The following is a 25,988-nucleotide window of genomic DNA, read 5'->3' as shown; positions in this document are numbered from 1 at the left end:
TTGATAGAAGTCTCTGTTCGGTTTATATATGCACCCAAGGGCATATAAGGCTGTGACAAGCGAATTGCCCTCACTTCCTTCCCTACCACAAAGAAGAAGTAGGAAAGGAGAGCATGTAGCGATGCACCCATACGTACAAACATACTAAAGAACTCCAATTACTGTACAAGATGAGTAACCTCTGCTCCTCCTTTAACTAATGTCCTTATGAATGCTCCACTTCAGGTGAGTCCTCAGCAGTTCTTTTAAAAGGAAATGGATGCTTTGGAGCATGGTCTAAGACCAGTGGTAGTCAACAGATGGACTGCAGGCCAAATCCAGACCATCAGACGCTTTTCAGTGGACCGCATGGGCTGAAGCTAAGTTGGGGCTGGAGCCATGCCTGTTCCACAGCACAGCCCCCCCCCGAGCAGTGGGTGCAGTCGTGTCCCCAGGTGGCCGCTCATGCAGTTGCAGCCACATTGGGATCAGAGCAGGGATGGAGAGGGGGCAAGCAGCGATGTCGGGGCATCTCCCCCCCCCCCCCCCCCCCGCAGGCAGCCTAATGTGTCTCCACTACGCCCTGGCCCTCCAATCAGGCAGCAATGAGGTGTCACATGCTCATGTTGCAGCCCAATCAGAGGGCAGTGCTGTCTGGGCCCTAATTCAAATTCTTCTGTGCCTTCCCTGGAGACAGAGGGGCTGGCTGGGTCATGGAGCTGCAACTTGTGGGCCCCGGGCCCTACTGGGGAACCCGGCTGGTAAGAGCCTGACGAGGTTCTGCAGAATCTGCTTGTGCCAGGGCACCAAGCATAGCATGCCATGCCCCCTCCCCCTGGCCTTGTGCCCCCCACCCACGCGGTCCCTGGAGCCTCTCCCCTGGCCTTGTGTCCTCCCCACCCTATGTCCTTTGGGGTCAAACCCCAGGGCCCTTTCCAGCTGCCCCCCAAACCAGTCTATTTCTCCCTCTCCACTCCCCCTCCAGCCACCTACTTCATAGACTATCAGGGTTGGAAGGGACCTCAGGAGGTCATCTAGTCCAACCCCCTGCTCAAAGCAGGACCAATCCCCAACTAAATCATCCCAGCCAGGGCTTTGTCAAGCCTGACCTTAAAAACTTCAAAGGAAGGAGATTCCACTACCTCCCTAGGTAACGCATTCCAGTGCTTCACCACCCTCCTAGTGACTTCTAACACATCCCGGCTAATATTCCCTCTAATTTTTTCCATCCATGTGTGGAATAAATTTTGTTATGTGCACCAAGGTATGTACCTATGTGCACCACCAATAGAAACAAAAAGCTTTGATATAATATATATTTTTTAAAAGTTACCATAGGAATAATTACTCCAGCCAGGACAGGTTTGGTATTTTAGAACTCACTACTCAAAGAATTAAATGTAAGTGTAAGAGAAATAAACATTATGAAATGCGTAGACCAGTCAAAACAGTAAAATAACACTTTGAAAGAATAAAATTATAGAGACTACATGTGCATTGCAGGAAGTACCAGGAAGTACCAACAACAACAATACAAATGTGTGTTGGGAGGTGAGTGGGAAAGAGACAGAGCGTGTGTGTGAGTGAGAGAGACACTCTTAGACTCTGTGTGTGTGTGTGTGTGACACAGAGTATGTGTGACAGAGTGCTGGCTGCTGGGGAAAGCTGTGTGCTGTCTCTTTAAGACATTCACTAAAAGCTCTCCTGCTCTGTCCTGAGCCCTGTTGTCTCCCCTCCCCTGTTCTGTGGAGACAGGGTACATGGGCAGGGAGAGAGAGAGAGACAGACAGACAGACTGTGTGAGCTAGCTGCTGGGGATATCTCATAAACAGTGCACTGTCTCTTTAAGAAAGGCACACAGACACTCACCATTCAGAAGCTCCAAGTCCTCCTGAGCCAGGCTGTCCCCTCTGCCCTGCTCTGCGGAGATCAGGTATGGGGGCAGGGGGACACCCTGACATCTCTTCCCTCCCCCGCCAGCGCCCACTACCCCCCTGCTCTGCACAGCCAGCAGGAGGGTCCTGGGAGCAGCTGCAGGAAGGAGCAACATGGGGGGAGGGGCACCTGACCACATGCTGCCCGCTATGCTCACGGGCACTTAAATCTCTCCTGCCCAGCTGCCCAAGCACGGCTTTCTCCCATCTCCCCAGGGCTGCTAACTAGAGTATCCTTGGCCCCTCCCCCTACCTGGAGCCTCCTTCCTGCCACTCTGCTTTCCCAGCCCCCAGAGGGGCATTGCACCGCTAGCTGGATCATAATTCAATAGCTTCACCTCCTGGCTCCGAGCTCTAAAGTACTCACACACACTCACACTGTACTTTGGTGCCCAGATCCCAGCCCATACCCACTCCTCTTCCCCCCCACCCCATCTCTGCTACCTGGCTCAATTAGGGGCACAGAGAAATGTTTGGGAGTGGAGAGAAAGTGGTAACACCAGGTGGCTCAGGCCAGCTCCGTATGGCCTGTTTTCAATTTAGGGAAATAAGTTCACTCTACTCTCCAGGTAGGGAACTGGCGGGCAATTGGGGAGCTTGGGGGACAATCGAGGGGTTAGGGAAGGACAGCTGGGTGTGGGTCTGGACCTTGATTATACCTTGACAAAAAATAATTACTACCCCTGGTCTAAGACCATCAGCAGGACAGCAGTCCCAAAGGCAGCATCTGCCTGAGATGCCTGCACTAAGGCACAGTGCTTTGAGTAAGTATGGATGGAAGCACATGTGGCAGCTTTGCAGATTTCTGCATCAGGTACATCTTTCAGTAGGGCCACAGAGGTAGACTGAGATCTGGTGGAACAGGATATACCTCTAAGACAATGCTGACCATCAGCAGCTTTGTAGCAGGAGAGAATACAACCTGAAATCCATTTGGAGAGTCTTTGGGTGGACACCAGAACCCCTTTATCTCTGTCTGCGAAAGAAACAGAATCTGGGAGAGCCCCTAAAATTCTGACCAACTCAAAGGTCTCCTAACAATCTCCTAACATCCAAGATATGAAGAGCAGCTTCCTACCTAGACAGATGGTTTAGGATGTAGGACTGGCAGATGAAATATCTAATTGATAGGAAAATCTGAGGTCAACTTTGGTAAAAATTGGGGGTGTGGTCAGAGAGATGCCTTTATCTTTAAAAAACTGAGTAGGATCAGCCTTCAAAGCCCCTACCTCAAAGATTCTATAAGTGGAGGTGAGAGCCATTGTCAGGCATAATTGTAAAACTGTGCGCCTGACCAACAGCTCAAAGGGAGGTGTCCTCAGAGAGTTGAGGCCAAGTTCAAATCCCATGCTGGGGTGGGTTCCCTGATAGGCAGAAAAAGGTCAGATAATCCTTTGATGAACCTAGAAGTTGTAGGATAAGCTAAGCCCAAGAACCCTTCCACAGAGGGAATGGAACACCATGACAGCTGTCAGGTGAACTTTAATAGAGTTCAGAGAGACCTGTGATCTTCAAACTGAAAAGATACTCTAGAATCTCAAAGAGGGGAGAGTCGACAAGAAACAGGTGCTGCTGGGTACCCTAGTGGTAGAATCTCTTCCATTTTTGTAGTTAAGTCTTCCTACTTGATTCTTTTGTGCTATTCAACAGTACCTTCTGAATCTCTCTACAGCGACAGATGCTGTACTCTGAGAGCCAACCAGGAACAAAGCCTTGAGTCATAGAATGCTGAGACTAGAGTGAAGAATGTTTCCAGAGTCTTGAGTGAGAAGGTCAGGTGTTAATGGAAGACTGATGGTAGGGTGAGATGAGAGACAAATTAGATTTGGGAATCATACCTGTCTTGGCCAAGTTGGTGTAAATAAAATGACTTTGGCTTTGTCCTGCTTGATATTGTTTCAGACTCTGTGGATGAGATGTGTCGGAGGATAGGTATACAACAGGAAGTGACAACCTAGATAACCTCTCAAACAACTTTTATGCTTCCTGTTGATGGCGGTGGCAAGATGATTTACTTCTGGTAAGCTCCAGGTGTGAAATATCTGTTTGAGTATAGTTGTTGAGTTCCCTCTCATGATCCTGACAGAAGTGTCTGCTCAGATCAGGTGCTATGGTGGTCTGGAGGCTGGGCAGGTATACAGCAGCGATGAGGATGCAGTAGACTACACACCAGTGCCATAGCTTCATTGCTCCTGCACAAAGGGAAGGGGATGTTGCTCCCCCCATCAATTTATGTTGTACATACTAGCCCTGTTTCTGTCATTATCCTGAAGGATTGTCCCCCGTTAATCACAAGAAGTATTGGCAGGCATATCTGATTGCTCTGAGCTCCAGGAAGTTGACACGGAGTATAGATTCCTGGGAAGCCCACCTATGCTGAATGGTATGCTCTTGAACGTTACCTACAACCAGAACTATAGTGATGATGGGGGGGCAGGTAGGGTTGTGTGTGAAAGGGATCCCAGCAGACTCTCTTCGTCAAGTCCTGAAACTGTTTGAAATCATCCACACGTGATAGGGTGTGCGGGGGCATGAATGCCTCATCGGGGAGGATGAAAATATATTTGAGAGAGCCTCATCAGCTCTTTTCTTTTGTTCTTCCAATGATTCCTCCTGTGCTGTGGACTGATGTGGAGGCATGTAAGGGAACAAAGTGCTGTCTCTGGCCACTCAATCCATGAGCTAGGTGCCCTGGAAAACTGATGATGATAAGCAGCCCAAGGATCCCAATATGGCCACTGAGGGGCGCCATAAGGGAAGGGGAAAAGTATCAAAGCTCAGTCATACCAGGATGGATGTGGAGTGACTTGAGGCTGTCTGTGCATTGGGGTATCCCTTGAAGAAAAGCCTCCAGAGGAGTCAGGTCTGGGTTAATAATGAAATGAACCTTGGACCGAATTTTCATAGTCAGAGGAGCTATCATCTTCATGGTCGTAGGGGGGTGCAAACAATGGTGGAGAGGAAGCAGGTTATCTGTCTATTCCAATAATTACCAGGAAGCCAGTAGGTACCAGTGACTGGTGTGGTACCAGGGATACATAAAACAGCAGTACCACAAGTCTTCCCACACTCAACAAGGAAGACTTGGGTTAATTGGAGAGGAACAAGTCCCTGGAGCATCTGAATCCCTGCAGTACTGAGGATGGTATAGGGTGAGTCAGTACTAGCCAACTGGTCAATTTTGGTACCATATACAGTGAGGAGGAAGTAGAGATTGTAGTTGGTAGTGTCTTCCTTGCTGCAGAGACCCTAGCAGAGTCGTTCTCAGCCTATTTACCATTGTGAGCCATATATGCAGCTCTCTATGTGTTATGTGGGCCACATCCACACAATATATATACTACCTGTATGGGCTTGAGGATATCACATGGGCCACAGCTCTGTGCTGACTGAGTCACAAGTGGCCCACGGGCCATAGGTTAAGAACCAATGCCCTAGCCCTTTGATCATGCTTAAGGAATACTGAGGCAGGCTTTGGTATCAACCGATAGGTACCGTAAAACTAAGTAGTACTCAAGGATTTGGATGTAGGGAGACCCTCAATACTGAGAACATCTGAAACCTCAGCAGTACCCTTCTTGGGATGGGAGGTCTCTGTGGGAGGTCTTTACGGGTTATCTTTTTGAGGTGATTTGGAGCTCCTCTAAGTAGAAGATTTGGCATTCTCTCCCCAGGTCTCCTTCATGTAGGTCTGGTGGGTAACTGAGCTGCAGAGGTTGACAGGGCACTGTGGTCACTGGAAGACTGATGTACAGGGAGGGTCATCGAGGCCTAGATCTGACGCAGGTCAAAGGGAGAGCTCTATCATGAAGAGATGAAACTTCATCTCCCTATTCTTCCTAGACCTACTCTTGAACATTGAGCAGATCTTGCACATAGATGGAATGTGAATATTCTCTAAGCAGCAATACAGTGAGAGTGGCGGTCACTAACTGGGAAAGACTGCAATCAAGTGAGGCAACGTTTACACCCTCAGGATTTAAGCAGGTCCCAAGGAAGAAAATGTACCTTTAGAGGGAAGGAGACAGCCTGGGTGGTGATGAGGAGGAGAAAAGAAGAGATTAGGAGTTTCTGAGGGGAAAAACAAGACAACTAAAAAAATAAAACAAAACCTAGTTTGCTAACCTAATTAATTAACTAAAACTAAGGAAGAGTAAGCTAGCTGAAGAACCAGGCAATGCTAGACACTCTATTTCAGGCTGAAGTGGTTGAGAAGGAACTGAGGGTGATTTGTCTGTCACAGTACTATATACCCTCTGTACAGGTATATAGCTAGGACGCATGTGCAAACTGAATGGGCACTGGTACCAAAAGTGTCCAATCAAAGGCAGTTGGGGCACATTCCCACCTTAAGTGGAGTACCCATAGGTACTCAAAGAAGAACGGAGTTTTTCTTTTTCTGGAGTGGTCACTTTTTTGTTCAGCCACTCTGTGTGGGAAGAGAATTCACATAAATGTGCTCCAAGAGGGAGTCCTACAAAAGCTCTGTGCACTAAAAGTACTCCTCCAAGGGAATATTAATTTAACAGCCAATAATTAAAACCTTCACTATTATTCAGGATCTGTGGTGAGAAAGTACATTCCAGAAAGTGGGAGTGCTTTCAGACGCTGCCGGAGACAGGCAAGTCTTGGGTAAAAAGCAGAGCTCATGGTAGGACAAAGAGTCTTCAGCTGCCTCCGTTTTCTGCACAGAGGGGAGTCAGGCAACTCAGAAGTCAGGATTAGACTGAGGAACCCTACACATGTCTAGGTGAAAGATGCAATAAAGACTGAAGAGGAAATGGGTGGATTGGGCTATTTATACCAGTCATTTATTGCTTTTTATTATTTCTATAGCACCACATAGTTATACCATGCTTACAGTAGAAGCTCAGTGCCAAAAAGATAACAGGTCTTTGTCCTAAAGGTCTTAAAGTCTCAAGGCTTAAATGAAAACACAAGGGAAAAGCAAAACACACCCACAGGAGTGTGGGGGTGGAGGGAGCAGCCATTAGAGCTGGAATGCTAAATGGAATGTGTGTGTTTTGAAAAGTTCCTTGAAGAGAGACAGAGGAAGCATGGTGTATTTCAAACATACAGGATATATTTCAAAAGAAACAGAAAGGCTATTTCAGATATATGGGATGATGCAGAAGGTACAGAGTAGGAACCAGTGAAGATGTTAAATGGGGTAATGATGTATAACAAATGATGCTAACAATACTAAGATGCAGTCAGCCTGCCTTACTTAAGTACAGCAGGAATCTCAGGGCAATGGGTGATCCTACCATAACATGCTAGTAAGTTACACATAGACACACACAACTGTATAAGTTAAGGATGAAGCAGCATCATGATTCCAGTATCATTATTTTTCTCAATTTAAGTGTCAGACACTTAGTAAAATTAATAATAATTTTGTATGTATAATTAAAAAAATTGGTATTTCAAAAATTATAAATGTTTTCACGCACATTACATAGTAACTCTAATGGTGTCAACTTTTGGGGGAATACTACAAATACTTCTGGGAAACAGAACAAAAATTGAACTGAGAATCAGAACAAACAATGTCCTATTACAAAACATTCAGTTTCTATAAAGCAGAGTTCTTCAAGCAGCATAAAAAGTTATCTACAGTTTGTAACACTGTGCACTGAAGATGGCTGTCCTTGTATCATTTTCCAGGGATTAGATGTGCCTGAGTGAGTGGATCTAAAATGATCAATTTAATTTAAAAAACCCAAAACATTTATTAAATTATTATACTTGTGAAGAAACGTCTTTTGCCATTTCAGCTTTCAGAACACAGTGCAGAACAGATAGCTGTTGCTTTCATTTCAAGATCAGTTATTCACTTCTAAGAAAACAGATCTACAGAATGCCTTTAATGATAGTTCTTCATAGTAAGAGTGATGGCTTCATCTTCAAATTTTCAAACAGAGAAAAATTATTCTAGTCTCAACTATTCTGGACTGACTTGACACTTACTCTTTGATATCACGAAGTTGATCAACATCCTGAGGTTTTGTGAAATCTGGATCGTGTGCCAGTAAATGAATCATATACGGTACCACATATTCAGGCAGCAGAGATAACAGCTTTTCTGTAACAATAAAACAAACACATAAGCAACTTAAATATACATGCAGAAAGAATAAGAACCCCAGAATACCAGTCAATTTATTTTTATATGAATATGCAATGCTAAGTTTTGATACATCCACATATTAGCTTGCATGTTTTAATGTATCAAGAATACTGTAAAGCTGTTTCATCTTATTACAAAAAGAAAACCCAAACAAGTCAGAACTTGAAGGTTTTATTTTTGTAGAAAAAAAAACTGACATGAAAAGATAGCTTAATAACTAAAAAGGTAACAACTTGTATTCTAAAATATAATTATTGGTAGAGTACAGAAAAATACTTTATAAAGAGGAAAAGGGAACTGCTAGATAAAATAAGTTAATTACATTTGTTGCACTAGCTCCGTAAGAACCAGAAAAAAAATCACTATGAAAACATACTTCTGTGAAAAATGCTAGACAAGATCATTTACTTAATTCTTTAAAAGCTTCTCATTAAGTTTGGTCTTCAAAGTTTATACTTTGAATACATTTTACAACAGTACTCACCATTAGCCATAGGGTTCTGCTTAATATACTCTCTTCGTATACTGATATTTTTGAGCAAACACTGTCTGGCATGGGCTCTTCTCTCTTTCACAGGGTCTTTGGCACACAAGGCAAAGATTGCCATGTATTCCAATGGGAGCAGTAACTTCACAAGTGCCTTGTGCAGCTTCTGAGCAAATATCTGCCTCACTTGATAACACTCATCCTGTAGTAGCAAAAACACAAAACAGTGCCACTATAAAAATCTTAGTCCCTTAAACATAACAGAAAACTCTCAAACTGGGTAGTAAGGGGACATACTTTAAAAAGATGAATAGACATAATGTGATATTTGAAGTGTTCAGAACTTTTTTTTTAAAGCTGCACTACAGAAAGGGTAGCATCAACAAGAGCTCTGTGGTGAGGACTGCAATATAGTCTTGTTAACAGTCAGTTCATAATTCAAGAGCAGTTACTTACATTAATGACAAGTGCACAGAGCTGGAACTGCTCTGGGGTAATTATTTCATGGTAACAAGGTTCCTGAGCAAGCTTCATTATGGCACTACCAGCAGCCAGTCGGAGACGAGACATATCTGATTTACTATAAAAACATACAAGAAAAATCATTGTACTCAAATTTTTTGTGTATAATTTTTTCCTTCTTTTACAAGACCACTCAATTAAAAATTGTGAATAAGAACCTTTGTAAACCAGCTGTCAGCAATATGGTTTTAGGCTCTTAATCTAAACTAACCTTGCTAGGAAGAAATCATATGAAGATGACTCTTTTCTCCTTAAAATATTATTTCAACTTGATAAGAATTTCAAAGAATCAATTAGTTTAAGTTTCTTTGGTTTTCATGGCATCGTCTGCTATACTGACTCCAAAAGGCTGACACTACAGGTTTCATTTTTAAATTTTTTCTTCCACCGTGTAATATCTAGTATTTCAAATTTATTGTTGATATTTTCCAGGGTTTATTTTTTTTAGTTACTTGTTTCTGTAACTTGCCAGAAGATTATATACTCGTAAGTAAAATATTCCTCTTTTCATCCTAGAACAATATTAGTCAATTATAAAGTTTAACAGTTCTTGCTCACACCTGCTGGCAACTTCCACTTCAATTTTTTTCTTCCCTTGAATAAGGAGGAAGCTCTCAACAGAAAGTGGAGACTTGTACTACCATAAAAGGGAAGGAGTTCCCAACAAAATTATCTGGTCAGTGGCAGACTGATTGATGGGCTCAGTAAAAAACAAAGAGGTTAGTCTGGACTGGTGGCTCAGAATCCCAGAACCAAATTATCAGATAAAGGTTTTCTATAACATTCAACTTTTTCTCATCTAACATTAAATTCTACATTAAAAAGTTATAAATGTCTAAGCATACAGTATTCCAAATGCTCAAATTGTAAGTCTTTGGTTTCCACTTCAGTTCTGTAAAAGACTAGGGACTGCAATGACCCATGGCACACCTATGACTTTACAAGCTCCTGACAATGACTTAGGTCCTGATCTTGCAAAAAATCATGAAGGTGGATTCCAATCTACTGAAGTCAATGGGGATCTGTTAATGTGGATCTTCTGGCAAGATGGGACCTTCTGTAACAGAAACCTCTAGCAACAGTAAAAAGTACACATATGGCTATCCTCAAGGCTGGAGGAAAGGTACCACATTTGTAGTTTGTTACTTAGATTTCCAAATTTATGAATTTAAATGGTTTTATACCATCTAGATGTTTATATAGGGCCAATAATCATGGTATCAGAAAGTACACAGAAATGTATATTTAGGCGTTGAAGTTAACTGAGGGAGCATTTTGTTGTTGTTGTCTGTCTGAATATATATTTCTGCAAGGCTGGCTTAATGGAGAAGTAATGCATCATAATTAAGATAGAACCCATGCACCAACACCATTTCCTATCTCTGCTAATGACTAGCTGAGTAAACAAGGCACCAGACAACACATCTATAAAATGGGAATCCTATCTCACAAGGATGTTGTCAGGATTAATTAATATTTGTAAGGTCTTTGAGATCTTTGGAAGAAAGCCTTTATAGAAGTGCACAGTATTCTTCAATCAATGTTTCTTCACAATCAAAAGGGCTAATTTTTTAAAAAACAAAATGAGAGCTTAGTTATTACAAAAAAACAAAATTAAAAAAATATTCTGGAAGAGTGGAATCTGTAATATTTTTGTTCCAGTAATTTCCTTCCCTTTCCTCTGTTTCCCCATTTATGGTCTATTTGTTTGGAGGTGTGAAGTGATCCCATCCTTGGGAGCTTCAACAGAAGCTGCCAGGATCTTAAACATATTAAATCTGATCAGTCTATCCTAATAATGGAAAGATGTTCCCAGAGGTCTTTTACTCTTTTTTCTAATAAGCATCAAGATGTCTACAGGGTTTGGATTAGATTGCTATTAAATTTAGATTGGGGGTAGCAATAGACACATACTTTTTATATATATGCGCCATTCAGCAACTCTAATTATACTCCCTGACCAGCTGTTTTACATTGCCTCATTATCCTGTTCTCTGCACAGGTTGTAAAATTCTGCAAAAAATCCTTCCTCGGCTAGTGAAAAAACCCTAAATTCATAATATTCACTGAAATTCTACAACAAAACAGATGGAAGAGTCTGAAAAAGAAAAGAACGTAATTTGACCTGATTCTCTTCTGTTCTGTTAAATCTCCTTCACTGACCAACATAGCTGATAATAACCGGAGTGTTGAATTTGCAGATTTAGACTGGTTGTTTTTCATACCCAAGAGCCAGCGTACCAAAAGTTTAATTGCTTGCACCTATTAAAGATGAACACATAAAAACAAATAGATCATTTTAATAGCAACTAAGGTAAGTAAAACACCAAAATCTACTGTAATCAATATAATCTGTGTAGGCTACTGCTCAATAAAATGCAGACTTTAAAATGGAAAAGAATTAAGTAGCAAACTTTTTATTCATCTGGAAAAGTGGATGTGGTTCCTTGCTTGAAAAAGGGTTTTAGAAGCAGGTATTTAAGCAAAGAATGGATAAACGCATGGCATATTGGGATGGGGAAGCAGCATGAAAGAAAAAATGAGCTGAGAGAAGGATACAGAGGGAGTAGACAGGGGATTGGGATAAAGCAAAGAGACTTTGAAGCGGAATAGTAAGAAAGGAGAGATGTTCTGTAGATATCGGGAGAAATATCCAGAGCCTTGGAGGTGAAGATTAAAAGGTTGAACTTGATACAGAAATTGAGTGGAAACAAATGAAGAGGTGCAAAATGGTTTCTGGATGATTCTACTGAACATTTGATAATAACAGCAAAAAGAAGACAATCCTATCAAAGAGTAGAAGAAATCAGAGGAATACAGATTATATTTTACTGCATGAAAACGGAAAATATCATAGACACAGAGGTGGGGTTAGATGTAGGGGACTTCCTATACCTCATAAAAAAGTCTACCAATAAAAAAATTGCTATCCATTAACCAGACATTCAACTCTGAAGTGGTCATAATTAAAACTATGATTCTGTCACGGAAGTCACACATTATATGACCTTCTGGGACTTCTTCCACAATGACAGGGCTGGAGCAGCTGTCAGGCCCAGGGCCACCGGAGCAGTGGTCAATCCCAGGGTTGAAACAGCGGCCTGGGTTGGAGCAGCAGCAGTCAGCCCCTGCCACAGGAGCAGCTGCCAGAGGTCAGCTCCTGGCAGCACTCTGACTGTTAGTCTCTCTCCTCCCTCCTGGGTATTTTTAGTAAATGTCAGGGACTGGTCGTGGGCTTCCGTGCATTTTTTATTACCCACAACAAAATACCCTTGACAGAATCTTAACCTTAGTCATAATTAGGGTTCACACTAAATATCCTGTAAAGATGGGTGAAAGGAGTTCATCACTCTCTGTTGTTATTTCAGCTTGGTCTGTAAACTATAGTTTACAGGATACCTTTATAACCAGAACAACTAGTAATTTGAATCTCTGCATTAAACAAAGTAAAGCTTAACATTCAGAATACTGAATACCCAGAAGATAGGACAGGACACCTAACTGCACAATTTCCATTGACTTTGCAACAGTGTGTATTTGTATGGCCACATAAACTACAATACTATAAGCAGTTACAAAGTTTTTCTAGCCATGTCGGTCCCAGGATATTAGAGTGACAAGGTGGGTGAGGAAATCTCTTTTTATCGGACCAACTTCTGTTGGTGAGAGAGACAAGCTTCCAGCTACACAGAGCTCTTCTTCTGGACTGAGAGCAGTACTCAGAGTGTCATAGTTAAATACAAGATAAAACAGATAGTTTAGCTGAAGTAGCTACCACATATTCCAAGGCAGCAGTTCTTAACCAGGGGTCCATGAGCCAGTTTCAGGGGGCCACAGGGCCCCACAGCTGAAGCTTGGTGCCCTGAGCCCCGGTGCCCCCACGGGGCTTAAACTGGGAGTGGAGCCGTGGGGAGCCCCAATCCCCAGTGTTCCCCACAGAGCTAAAGCCCTGAGTCCCGGCACCCCCTGCGAGGCTGAAACCAGAGCAGTGGGGCTGAAGCCCAGAGCACCGGTGCTCCCTGCGGAGCTAAAGCCTGGAGCCCCGAGCCATGGCGCTCCCTGAGGGGTTGAAACCAGGAGTAGAGTCACGGTGAACCCCAAGCCCCAGCATTACCCCTAGGGCTAAAGCGTTGAGCCCTGGTGCACCCTGAAGGGCTGAAGCCTGGAGCACCAAGCCCCCCCGGCTGAAGCTGGATCACCAAGCACCCCCCTCACCCCCCCCCGTGGCTGAAGCTGGATCACCAAGCACCCGCCTCACCACCCAGCAGCTGAAGCCCCAAGCCCCACCTGATGGCTAAAGTTCAGAGCCCCAAGGGCCCCCTCCCAGGGCTGAAGACCTGCACCCCATCGGGCTAAAGTCTTGAGGCCCTTGCACCTGGTGACTGAAGTCAGGAGCCCAGAGCGTCTCTTCCCCGCACCCTGGGGCCTGGAGTTTTTATACCGTGTTGGGAGGGCTCATAGAAAAAGGTTGAAAACTCCTGTTTTAAGGGACTATTCAAGGTGAAGTGGCCCATTAACACCCCTGCAGTCACAGGACAAAAACGGGGGTTAGTGAGTTACAGATTCTTGTAATAATAAAAGACACTTAAGATCATGAGTGAAGCTCTTGGACTATGATCCAGCTAGTGGTGCAATACCCCTTTGGGGGCTGGGATAGCAGCATGGCAGGAAGGAGGCTCCAGGTAGCAGGACAGACCAAGGAGACTCCAAATAACAGCCCTGGGGAGATGGGGGGAAGCCGGGATGTGGCAGCAATGGATGACTGGAGGTGGACTGGGTAGGGAAAGAGGCCGGTTAGAGTGGGGAAGTGGGTGGATCGAGGGGCTGGAGAATGCTCCGAGGACCACTAGGCCTGGGTGGGAGGCTCCAGGGACTGTGAGGAAGCAGCATTCCCCCTGGCAGTAGCACTCTCCATGTGTCCCTGCAGCGCAGGGAGGCAAGAAGCAGCAGGGCTGTCTAAGCTCTTCCTCCTCCTCCCAACATGAGGCTGTTTCGCCTTCCCTGCTGCTGGAGAGCACTGCTGCCAGGAGCAGGTGCTGCCTCCTCGCTTCTGGGCATACCCTCCAGAGGCATCTGGAGAAATGGGGGGGGGGGGGAAGTGACCACGCACTGCCTCTGCCCCCCAGGTCCAATGAAAAAAGTCTGGCAGTCCGGATTTGGACCACGGTCTATCTATTGACTATCCCTGCCTTAGAATATGTACTAACTACTTATGCTAAATTATCTGTTTGACCTTACATTTAGCTGTGACAATCATGGTACCTTTCCCAAACCTGAAGAAGAGCTCTGTGAAGCTTGAAAGCTTGTCTCTCTCTGACCAACAAAAGTTGGTCCAATAAAAGATATGACCTCCCCCACCTTGTCTCTCTCAAATGTTAGTTTAGCAGAAATTAAGCTATTTAATAAGTTTTTAGGTTATTCTAAAAGACAAATGTAACCAAAATTAATTGCTAATATTTCCTTTAATATTCTCTATTGGTAGTGTTTAGAGATGTCAGTGATATACTATCAAGTAACTAAACTCTTATTTCAAATATTGTGCACATCTTAATACAAAAAAAAAAATTCACCTTTGCTAGAACTTCTGGGGAAACCTCTTCATCTGGGGACCACAATTTCCCATTTTTCTCACCTGTTGACTACAGATATTTATACAAATTTAAAGATGGATTCACAAACAAAAACATGTAAAAAATTAAAACAAAGATTTTAAAGATTAGATTAACTCCCATATGTATAATCTTTTACATATGATATCAACATATTAAACATTTAGGGTATGACTATACTGCAAAGAAAAACTCAGAGCACCAAGTGAAAGAGCCCAAGTCCACTGACTCGGGCTCATGAGGCTTGAACTGCAGGGCTAAAAAAAGCAGTGTGGACGTTCCTGTCCAGGCTGGAGCCCAGGCTCCAAGATCCTCCTCCCTTGCTGGGTTTCAGAGTCCAGGCTCCAGCCTGAGTGGAAATGTCTACATTACTATTTTTAGACCCACAGCCTGGACCCCGTGACTCCGAGACTTGATGTGGCAGGTTATTTATTTTATTTTTTTTTGCAGTGTAGACATATTCTTAGTGAACACTAAGGGTTCACTGGCCTAATCACACAAACTTAACAGCTGTATAGCTTACAGAGATTCAATCATAAGCAAAGAAAAGGAAGGACTTAAATCTTACCCTATCATTCATGAGGAGATCTTTCACGATGAAATTTGCAACCACAGATTTCATTGGAGAAGCAAACTGGTCTGGAGCTAACATAGAAATATGGCCCAAAGAAACTAATGGAGTTATAAGTTGCTCTGGAACATCAGCATTCAAACTTCTACTAAGAGGCTGGGGGAAGAAAAATTTCCATTTAAAATGAATTATATACATTGTTGAGTGTGCATGCCTGAACAGCCTAATGAACTAACTTATTTCATTATTGGACTGCTGATTAACTGCACTTGCCTCCCAAATGACATCATTTTATGAAACCAAGAAAACCTTTTGTCTATGAAACATTTCACGCTGTAATTTACAGGTTGGTGAAAATAGCTATATTAATTACAGAATTAAAGTGTGTGAAATTATACCAGTGATAAAAGATTAGCCTTTTTATTTTTTTTACTAACTAGGGACCTGAGGGCTTGTATACACAGGGGCACTCAGGAAAATTAATCTGAATTAACTCTAGATGTGAACTGAATGTGCAGTAGTTAAACCACTGTAAATCCATGTGGACACTCTCATTCAGAATTAAAATGTCCTCATTTCAATTTATCTTTGGTGAGTTAAGTTAAACCAAATTAAGCACATTTCAGTTCTGAATGAGAGTGTCCACATGGGTTTAATGCAGCTTAAATAGCCATTAGCTAATTCAGGTTAACTTTGCTGAGTGTCCCTGTATAGACCTGACCTGATTCTGCATTTCTTGCAACCCGATGGAAGTTTTGTGCATTACTAGGAATATCAGATCAGTCACAGAATTTTTCATAGCATCCCAAGTGAAATGTCTCAGTATCATTCTTTTAGGCCCAAATTTTCAAATATTGGTACCAGAAGTTGTGTGTCTAATTAAGTAGCTTCATTTTCTAGAGGAGCTAAGATTTCAAAGTAATAAATAGGAGCTCAGCACTTCTGTAAATTAGTCCACTTGTTTAGATGTTAAAGTTCATATAGAATACACCTTGTTAGCATGCTGGACTACAGAAGACCTAAAATGGTTCCATTCTATTCTAACCTATTCAGGAGAAGAATTTCTCAGATATTGAACATATTAGCTATTTTTAGGATGGGTGGCCTTGTGCAGTGGCTAAAGACCAAAAAATCAGATAACACAGCTACATGGAAATTTAATATTTTAAAATGAACCCAGTTACACCGTGAACAGAAGTAACTAGCCTAACCACAATTAGGTGGAGAGCACTAGAAGGCAAAGCTAGAAAACAACTGTGAACAGAGCCTTCTATCAAAGCATAAGTGATGTGTATTTCCCTTTCATCATAATAGTTGCCAGAACACTGAGAAGGGATATTTTCTCTGTGTATGCTAGAAGTGTTACTCAGTGTCCAGACAGCGTCACTGGGGGTAGGGGAAGAGCATGTATTTGCACTCTTTCCTAAGTTTTACTGGAAACATAGCTTAAGCACAGAGTTCAGGCACTAAGGGTTCAATTCAGTCTACCAGCTCCTGAATTATGCATGGATTCTACAGTAATGAAGATGAAGTTAGTTTTCTTAATTGCAACTTTAAAAGTCAAAGAGATCCAAATTATTTGAACAAAATTCAATAAACGCATTATACCAAATTTGGCAAACATACCTCAAAGATCTGTGCAAGTTGCACTTCTTTATTTGAGAATATGGCATGTATACAATGGACAGCCTGTTTTGCTTGGTGAGGAGTACCTCTCTTTGCTTTCTGATGCAAAATAGGAATTAATGTCCTGCAAAAATTAAACATAATATTTCAAAATAAAATATTTATAATGAACAAAAAATTAATTCCAGTAATATCTGCTGGTTGAACTCTTCACCAATGCAGGTCCCTGATCACAGAATGAAAATCTTCAGCTTCAAGATGTCTTTGAAAGCTGTTCAGGAAGGATAATAATGAGACAAATGCAAGTAAGCAACTGACCCTCATCAAGAAATTGAATCGTATGTTAAGAAAAGAAAGTCTATTGTAAAGCACAATATACTTCACCAGTAAATAGATTATTTGCCATTCACGTTTACAGAAGCAGAGGTAGCAAGAACAGATTGAAGCAGTGTTCACAAAGTTGGAACAATGAAGTCTCAGATTTGTTTTTTTCCTTAAAGTAGGAAAACTGGAAAAATGCTAAAGTATGTTAACAATGTGAGCAGAGTATTCCAAGCTGGTGATTTACAGATGTCTGTCTGAATGACTCCCTCTTAACTAGCTAAGTCTTCCATGGTAGGTTTAATTAAGTGAATAAGGAAACAAGATAGTGCGGGATTCAAAATAATTGTGAGCTTGCCAATATAAATGGGGATTACACCAGATTTCCAAGAAGGATGTATCAAATGGCTGCACTCTTTTGTGATGCTACTGAAATTATCAGTGGTCTTAGAAAAATCATGTTATTTAAATATTGATATATTGTCATAACTTCGTATTGTGCTTTACAGAAAATAGAGACGCTATCTCTGCCACAAAAAAATTACAATAGAAATCATATAACCTTTGGAAACAACAGTGAATAGATGAAAAAAGGGACAGACTAGTACTGCAACAAATGAAGTTTTGAAATACATGTTGATTAGAGGGTGATTGTGTACAGCTATATAAAAGTAGAGGCCTCTGAGTAAAGATTTTAAGGCTGAGACTGAGGACAACATGCGCTGTAAAAGGGAGGTCATTCCACATAAAGAGCAGCATGAAACAGGGCACAAAAATGAGTGGGAGAAGGAAACAAAGAACATCAAGGTGGGAAGAGTGGGCAGGGCATAAAGCACAATACAAGAAGTAAGGCTGAATCCAGAAAAGGGTCATGCAGTGCTTTGAAAATGACTTGCCATTGTGGCCCCAACCCAATCTTCACAAGCAGGAGCTCTAGGAGAAACCCTAGGGACCCCGCCCAGCTCAGAAGAGACTCTGGGTCAGGGCGCATGCTATTTGCTGATGAGGTGGATTGAAAATGTGTGCGTATTGTGTGTGTCTGGTATGTGGCAAGAGTGACAGTGCTGTGGAGGAGAGTAAAGAGTCCTTTGCCTTTTTCTGTAGCCACATGAGAAATAGGATTCTACCCTCTCTGATGAAAGTAAGGGACTTGGGAGGGGGTAAATTAGCTCCACCTTATATGTGAGTCCAGAGATACAGTTAAGTTGGAACTGACCCTTGCGTATCAATCACTCCATTGTACAATGAAGTCCTTTTGGGAACTGCTGAGGTTCCTCACTATGGTGGCACTGGAGTGGTCAAGGCCAATAGTGCTTGGTAACTTTAACATCCACATAGACAATGAGTCATCTGAAAAACCCAGGATTTCATGGTCACCAAGGAGCTATCCCAGATGGTTATGGGCACAAATCGTAGTTAGGCACATAACTTAGTCTGGTGTTTGGGATTCCAGTGGAGGTGGAGATTCTCGACATTATCCCCATGTCACAGACTGACCATTGGCTCATTTGATATCGAGTTGGGGCTCACCTCCCTTGTCTGGGCTAGGGAGCTGTTTTGATAGTCTTCTCTCAGAAACTAGAGGGACCTGAGGAGTTCCAAAAGGGTCTGAGGGAGAACTCCTTTCCTCAGACAGACTACTATTGATGGACTGGTGAACTATTGTAATACTCTGTTCCTCAATCATCAATGAAGTGCCCTCTGGGACTCTTTTCCACAGTTTCTGCCTCCCAGGTCACCTTTAGTTATAGAGGGCCTGCAACAACCGAAGCAAAAGAGAAGATGGCCACAATGTTGGTGGTGCAAATCTAGACTCAAATCTGACAAATTGTAACTCCTATCTCGTGATTGTGAGAGAGGCAAAGAAATGGTTCTTTGCTTTTTCTTTGCTTCTACCATCATATCTGCAAAATCTTGTTTAGTTTGTTTGGTTAATCTGAGGAAATTTTTGCTCAGTTCATGAATCAAGTATCTCCAGTTGAGAGAATTTCTTCATGTCTGATAAAATTGCTCAAATTCAAGTCAGAGCTATCTGCCTCAATGGGAGCACAGCATGTTCTGGAAGTGTCAAATCCTAAGGCCAGGTCTATACTAAGAGCACTTTGTCAGTATAGCTATACTGGTATAATATACTGGCAAAACACTTCTAGCGTGGATGCAGCTTACACTGGCAAAACTGCTGGCATACCCTATTTCAGCCCCGCCCCGCTCTCTCCACTGCAGAATTTGGCGGCTAGATTGTGAAACTGTGTTTCCTTCCACAAGCACATGAAATCTGTGCATTATGATCTGCACTGGCTGCCTACCGATTTCCAGATTGATTTAAGGTGTTGGTTTTGACTTACAGAGCCCTAAACAGCTTGAAAACTGCAGAAGAAATTGCCTCTCTTTCCCATCATGTCTCGAGGCAGTTATAGTTGGCAGAAGCACCTGAGACGGAACCCACGACTGACAGACAGCAGGAGTTCTTTGTTGAAGAACTGGTTTTTTTACCCATGAACGCTTATGCTCAAATAAATTCGTTAGTCTTTAAGGTGCCACCGGACTCCTCATTGTTTTCGTTAGAGCCCCATATCTTTGGAAGTGGTTTCCAACTTGGTCCATAATAGCCAGTTTTTAACCTTCTCAATTTAACCATTCTCAAAAAAATGGGAGAGGCTGCACGAAGGAAAGCACTGGGTAGAAATAATGTTGGGGGATTAAATTAAATCTTTATGATATCTTTGTTGTTGTGGTATTTTAAAATAGGAGGTAGACTAGATCCTGCTTTTTAAGTGTATATTTTAAGGATATTTTTTAATAATGTATTTATACTAAACCTACAAAAAATACATAAAAATAAAGTGAGGACAAGGAGTTTAAATGTGAAAAGAGACAGGGAACCAGTGAAGAGATCAAGGTGGTGGGGAAAAGGCATACACGTTCACAGCAACAGGAAAGGAAGATTATTTTAGTAGCAACATGGTGAATAGGTTAAAGGAGGGGACAGACTTTTAAGTGTTAAAGGCACTACCAGTATGTGAAGAAATACACTCACGATCTTATCTGCGGCAGGTCTGTTTCTATTTTGTGGCCTGTGTTTCTGAAAATCTGAATAGCTGCCTCAGCTACCTTATCATCTTCCATCCTGAGGCACTGCAGGAGAGACTCATATGTCTCTGCAGAGTGGAACGAGGTAGGATGTGTGAAAGACAAAACCTGTAGATACATAGCAAAACCAAAAAATGTTTTTTGCACATGCATAATGGATTACCAACAAACAAAATGATTTCCACTTATGTTTCTTTATGAGAAAATAACAGTAGTATGTTTATGCCATTTCATATAAGGTGCTTCTTGTAACACATCTTAAAATACATTCACTAACATTTTGTTTTTCAGGGCTCCCTATCCATTACTTTTTCTAAAAAATTGGATTTTTAAATATTTGAACATATTTATTCAAGACATTATCATCATATTCAGAACTTGTTTTATAGCTCAACCTATGTAAACAACACTTTCCCTCATTCTGAGAAATCTCAAAAGCTTAATTTCTCCAGAATCTTAGATAATTGGGTAGAAAAAGAATGACCAGGTTTGAGATATACGTATATAAAAATAAAATGTACAACTAAAAGACTTATGGTGCCCTGATGGCTGACCTACTTTACACAGTGTTCTGTCATGAGAAGACACACCCTCACTTCCTAACTAAAACTTCTGGACCTGTATGAGAGACTGTTGAAACAGGAGGCAATGGCTCAGAGTGAAACAGGACAAGTCCACCCTGGTATTTACACTAACTATAGAATTTATTGGAGAAAGGCTGGATGTGGTGTCACCAAGGGTGTACCTACCAGACAATGGTTTCTTAGCCATCAACAGGCTTATACAGCAGCCCCAGGATGTCCATGTGGCCTTGCCTGGCCCGATTGGGTCATATGCTCCCAAGTAATCATGGGACCCCATTTACAAGGCTCCACCTCAGATACCTGCAAGTGTGGCTACAGTCTGTTTACACTCTGGGCGGACACAGCCTCCACTGTCTAGTTTCAATTCCTCAAAGGCACAAATGAAGGTGGGAAGTTTACCATAGGTTCAAACAGGGGCTTCCTCAGAGCACTAAGCACTAAGTTGAGATCTCATGGTGGAGTAGGTTCCTTGACAGGAGGAAAAAGGTTGAATAGACCTTTAATAAACCTTGCAGTGGTCGAGTGAGTCAAGTCTGAAAACCCCTTGATGGAGGGATGAATGGCTGTTAGGGCAGCTAGTTGAACCTTGATTGAGCTCATTTATAATCCTGCAGTTTTTAAATGTAGTGAGTAATTGAGAATGTGTGCGACAGGCAGGACTTGAGAGGAGGCATAGATCAATGGCTGTGCCAAGCCTGGAAGTGTTTCCATCTCTGTACATAAGATTTGCTTGTCAAGGATTTCCTACTATTAAGCTGTCCTGTTTGTGCCTCTGTGGAGCAATCTTGTTCTACACCAGAGAGCCAACTAGTAGCTAGGCCTTGAGGTGAAGTCCCCAGAGGTTAGGGTGGGTGATGGATTCCAACTCCTGAATAAGGATATCCACTGTCAGGGCAAGGCAGAAAGGAGGTTATCAAGACATGGGCACCAGCTCTGGGAACAACGCCTATCTCAGCCATTATAGTGTTATGAGGATGGCTACCTATATCTCCCGTTTCAATTTGTTTAGGACTTTAGGCAGTGAAGACATCCAGGGATCAGCATGTAGCAATACATGAGGCCAAAGGAAGACTAGGGCCTTACCAGTTGAGTTGTAGCCGTACTCTTCCCCTTGAAAATAATTGTTTGCACTTTGTATTGTATGGTGTTGCAACGAAATCTATCTCCAGATTACCCAAAGGCAGACATATTCTTCAGAATTCCTCATTGTTCAGCTCCTGTAGGTAGAAATGTCTGCTGAGCGAGTCTGCCATTGTGTTCCAAAGTCCTTGAAATAAACCGCCAAGATCTGTATGGGGCGTGATATGTACCAGTTCTACAGTGTTGAAGATAAGGACTAGGATCTTGCTCCTCCTTGTTGATTGATATAATATATTGCTGTTCTGCTGTCAGGCATTATTCTGATTGGGTGGCCTCTGATGTGGGGTAGAAAGTGCTGATAAGCAGTGTAGTGAGGCGGTGTGGTTCCCTGCCGCCCCGGAGAGGGATGAGCCCCTCCGGATGCCAAAGTGGGTGGAGCCAGTGGAGCCTGCACCTGCCCCGCAGAGGTCAGGGCGCAGGATAGGAAGTACAAAAGCCCCAGAGCTCACTAGAGCCCCAGCCTCCGGAGAAGCCAGATGCCTGTGGCCTAGCTCCCAGTTGGGAGACTCCTGCAACTAGCGACCGACCCGAGGACTGGCCAGACCAGCCGAGGCCTGATGCCGACCAGACCCCGGAGAAGCTGTTAAGCCTGCCTGTGGCAAGTTACTCAGAGGAGCTGCCAAGCCTACCGCTCGCCGGGTACCCTGAGGAGCCCATGGTGCTTGATTCCTTGGAGGACACCGTCCTGCCGCAGGTACCTCTAGAGGGGGAGATAGGAAGTAGCCCAGGGGCAGCCGACCCTAGTCTAGCTGCAGCACACCCAGAGCCCCTGTCAGTGTGTTGAGGCCAGGATCCCCACTGACAAAGCAGCAGACCTTCTGCTGCTAGGGCCCCGGGCTGGGACGCAGTGGAGTGGGTGGGCCTGAGTCCCCACTGCCACCCAGCGTGGCCCTTTGGAGCCAGGACTGGGGCTTATTGAACTTAACTGTTTGCTCAGCTCCTGCCTGAGGGCCTGAGCCACAGACTTTGTACAGCCCACCCTGACCCAGGGCCTGGGCCTTTCGAACTTGCTTGCTTGGCCCCTGCTGGAAGGCATGAGCCATGGACTCTTTGCCACCCGCCCTAGCCCAGGGCCTCGGCTTATTGCTTAATGGTTTGCTCCGTCCCAGGCCAAGGACCAGAGCATGGAGCTCGCTACTGCCTGCAAATTGGGTGTGCATAGCCCTTGTTTTGCCTCTACCGCTGCCGTGGTGAGAGACCCAGGGGCCAGATTAGTTCCCTGACAGAACCAGAAGGACGTAGGCGAGGCGGTGTGGTTCCCTGCCACCCCGGAGAGTGACGAGCTCTGGCCGAACCCTTCTACAAGCAGAAAGAACCACTCTCAGCTCTAGTATGTTGATGTGGAGGATCACCTCCTGAGGGGTCCATTTGCCTTGAGCTGTTGGTGACTTGGAAGTCACTGTACAGTATGGCCCTTTCTTAGCATACTTGAGCTTCTTTTGGGGAAGTTCAGCCAATCAGATGGGCTGGTAGAGGACTGGGTGAGACCATTGCACTGACTGATCTACTGTATTTTCTCTTTGATGTAAGTGCATAGATGCAAAGAGTGTAGTGTCGCCCAGGAGTCTTAAAGTGAATGAAGGTATCAGTCTGTAGCAACACTGAACAATTTGGGTCCCTCAAAAGGGAGGTCCCAAACAGTTTTATGCCTCCCCCGGAGGCCAGAAGACTGTAGCCAAAAAGCTTGGCACATTACCACTGCAACAGCCATGAAACATGCAGCTGTACATGCTGCATCAAGTGAGGCCTGGAGAGATGCTTTGGCAATTGTCCGGCCATCTCTTATGAGAGCTTGAAACTGTTCCCTCCGGTCCTGTAGCAGATGAGAAAAAAAATGAGAACTTCAAATTGTTTGCAAAATAATATTTTGCCATCACGGCAATTGGTTACTATAAATTACAAGGATGCCGAGTAGCACCTCTTGCATCTCAGGTGGTCTAGCTATTTCAGCTCCATGTCTGATGGCACTGAATGGGACCAATGTTGTCTGTTTTGCTCATTGACAGCTTTAACCACTGGGATTTAGGTGTTGGGTAGCAGAAAAAATACTCCAAGCAGAATAAAGTATTTTTTTCATCAGTCTGTTTATACCTAGGTAGTATAGTGGTTGAGGACTGATACAGGCTGATACCATACAGGCTGGGGCCAGTAGTGCATCATTGACAGGCAAGGCAATTTTGCCCTGAGGTGATATATGGAGGATGTCCAACAAGGCATGTTGGGGTTCCTGTATCAACTCTAACAGAATTTGCAAGGTCTCTGCTATCTGTTTTGTAAGGTCTTGAAATTGTCAGTGTACGATGGTGGAGGAAGCATAACACCTGCATCTGGCAAGGAGGAGGATTTGCGGTAAGGTGGTGTTTCTTCTTCCTCTGCTTGCACTTGTTCCTCTGCAAGTTACCCCTGTGAAGCTGGGTCGATTGTGGCTATTGCTTTTGACACATCCTCTTAAGAGATGGAATCCTGTATAGCAGGTCGCCACAAGGGGCCCATGGGCTCCAATAAACCCGCTGACATGGAAAGAGGAAGGGGGCAGTACCACAGGGTTGTCCTTACCAGATTTGCTGGGTGTGTGTCCTGCAGGGGCTTCCTCAGGGTGCACTGCAAGGGAAGGAGGCTGGAATAGTAAAGTAAGGGAGCCTTGTATGGACATCTCAATCAGATGAGGTGTCACTCCCATATCCATCCAAGAGGCAAGCAGCGCAGTACCAGTGGTTGAGTGGGTACCGGAGGTCAAGTCTTGGTTAAATGGTATCAGAGGATATGTTGGAAATTCCTCTTGGTACCCTCAATGGATTTGTGAGGAACCAGTGACAGTGTTGGTACCAGACAGTATATCAATTCTGGAAGGTAAGTCTGTACTGGTGGGGAGTATCTCTCAGTAACCTGGAGAAATGGTGACTCAGGTTTTTCAAGGATCTGAAGATCCTTATAGCAAGGACGACTAGATGGTACCAGGGATTCCGAACACTGACCCTCAGGAGTTAGTATGTTGAGTGGTACTGGAGACTGTACTGGAAATGCGATATATGTGCCCATCTCCGCTGGCAGAGGAAGGTGGTACTGATGACTATTTCAGTTTAACTTAAAGTCCTTTTGCTTCGGAGGCACTGGGTCTGGTGCCGGCTTTGGTGCCTCCGTAGGTTAACAGTCAGCTTCTTGATACGGGGTGTAGTTTCCCTAGCCGGTACCAGGGTCTCTGTACTGAAAGAGATGGGGACCTTAGCAATAACCTGTGTAGGGATGTGATGTCTCCTGAGATCCAGACCAAAAGGGTGACTTTCCCCTTCTCTTATCCTGTTCCAGGGAATGGGATCTCTTCTTTATTGATGGTCTGGGAAGTTCTAAGGGGTCAGCAGCAGTGACAGTCCGCAAGGGTTCTATGAGTAACGAAATCTGATGCAGGGGCGGGGGAGGAGGGAGTGACTCAGACCCCAGAGATCTCAGAGAATGTTCCACATCAACAGGAGTTTGAGTCTGTCCTCCCTCAGATTTTTAGATCTACTTTTAAACCCTGTTTAAACATTTGGATCTTACATTTGGAGAGGATAGGAAGCTTGGGGTCTTGGGTGTAACTTATAACTTGAGGCCAGAGAAAAATCAAAGGCCCAAATCACCCAAATGGAAGAAGGGAATAAAGAAGAGGGAATTCAGATACCTATTGCAAAGGAATAAAAAAATATTGAGCAAGACAGATAGCTAGCTAACAGATAATGTGATGCACCATCTTTAGCCACAGTTGACTGAGAAGGAAGTGGACTGGCAGTGAGTCTGCCACCCTCTTTCCCCACCCACTCATACCAGAGCACAGGAATTTCCAGGGCACAAGCACAGATCTGTGGACACGGGTGACAAAAATCTCTGATCAAGAGTACATGGGTTCATGTACATAGAAGTGTAGAATTGGAAGGAACTTCAATAGTCATCTAGTCCAGTCCTCTGCACTGAAGGCAGGACTAAGTAATAACTAGACCATTCCTGACATGTGCTTGTCT

General features: G+C 43.6%; 1 protein-coding gene across 3 annotated transcripts in view; it reads right to left on the bottom strand.

Annotated features, from left to right (window-relative positions):
• PDS5A (PDS5 cohesin associated factor A) overlaps positions 1-25,988 on the bottom strand; it is a 176,875-nt gene that overhangs the window by 22,064 nt on the left and 128,823 nt on the right. For all 3 annotated transcript variants that reach the window (XM_048848531.2, XM_048848533.2, XM_048848532.2), the window contains 8 exons: positions 20,217-20,377; positions 16,859-16,982; positions 15,230-15,388; positions 14,623-14,691; positions 11,178-11,314; positions 8,987-9,110; positions 8,528-8,732; positions 7,884-7,998 (listed from right to left, as the gene is read on the bottom strand). In XM_048848531.2, the coding sequence (XP_048704488.1) occupies positions 7,884-7,998; positions 8,528-8,732; positions 8,987-9,110; positions 11,178-11,314; positions 14,623-14,691; positions 15,230-15,388; positions 16,859-16,982; positions 20,217-20,377 (1,094 nt within the window). The remainder of the gene's footprint in view (positions 1-7,883; positions 7,999-8,527; positions 8,733-8,986; positions 9,111-11,177; positions 11,315-14,622; positions 14,692-15,229; positions 15,389-16,858; positions 16,983-20,216; positions 20,378-25,988) is intronic.

The sequence above is a fragment of the Caretta caretta genome, chromosome 4 (genome assembly GCF_965140235.1).
Source record: "Caretta caretta isolate rCarCar2 chromosome 4, rCarCar1.hap1, whole genome shotgun sequence".
In the NCBI taxonomy this organism is placed as follows: Eukaryota; Metazoa; Chordata; order Testudines; family Cheloniidae; genus Caretta; species Caretta caretta.
Note: the sequence above shows the minus strand (reverse complement) of the source record. Positions and strands in the feature narration are given on the sequence as shown.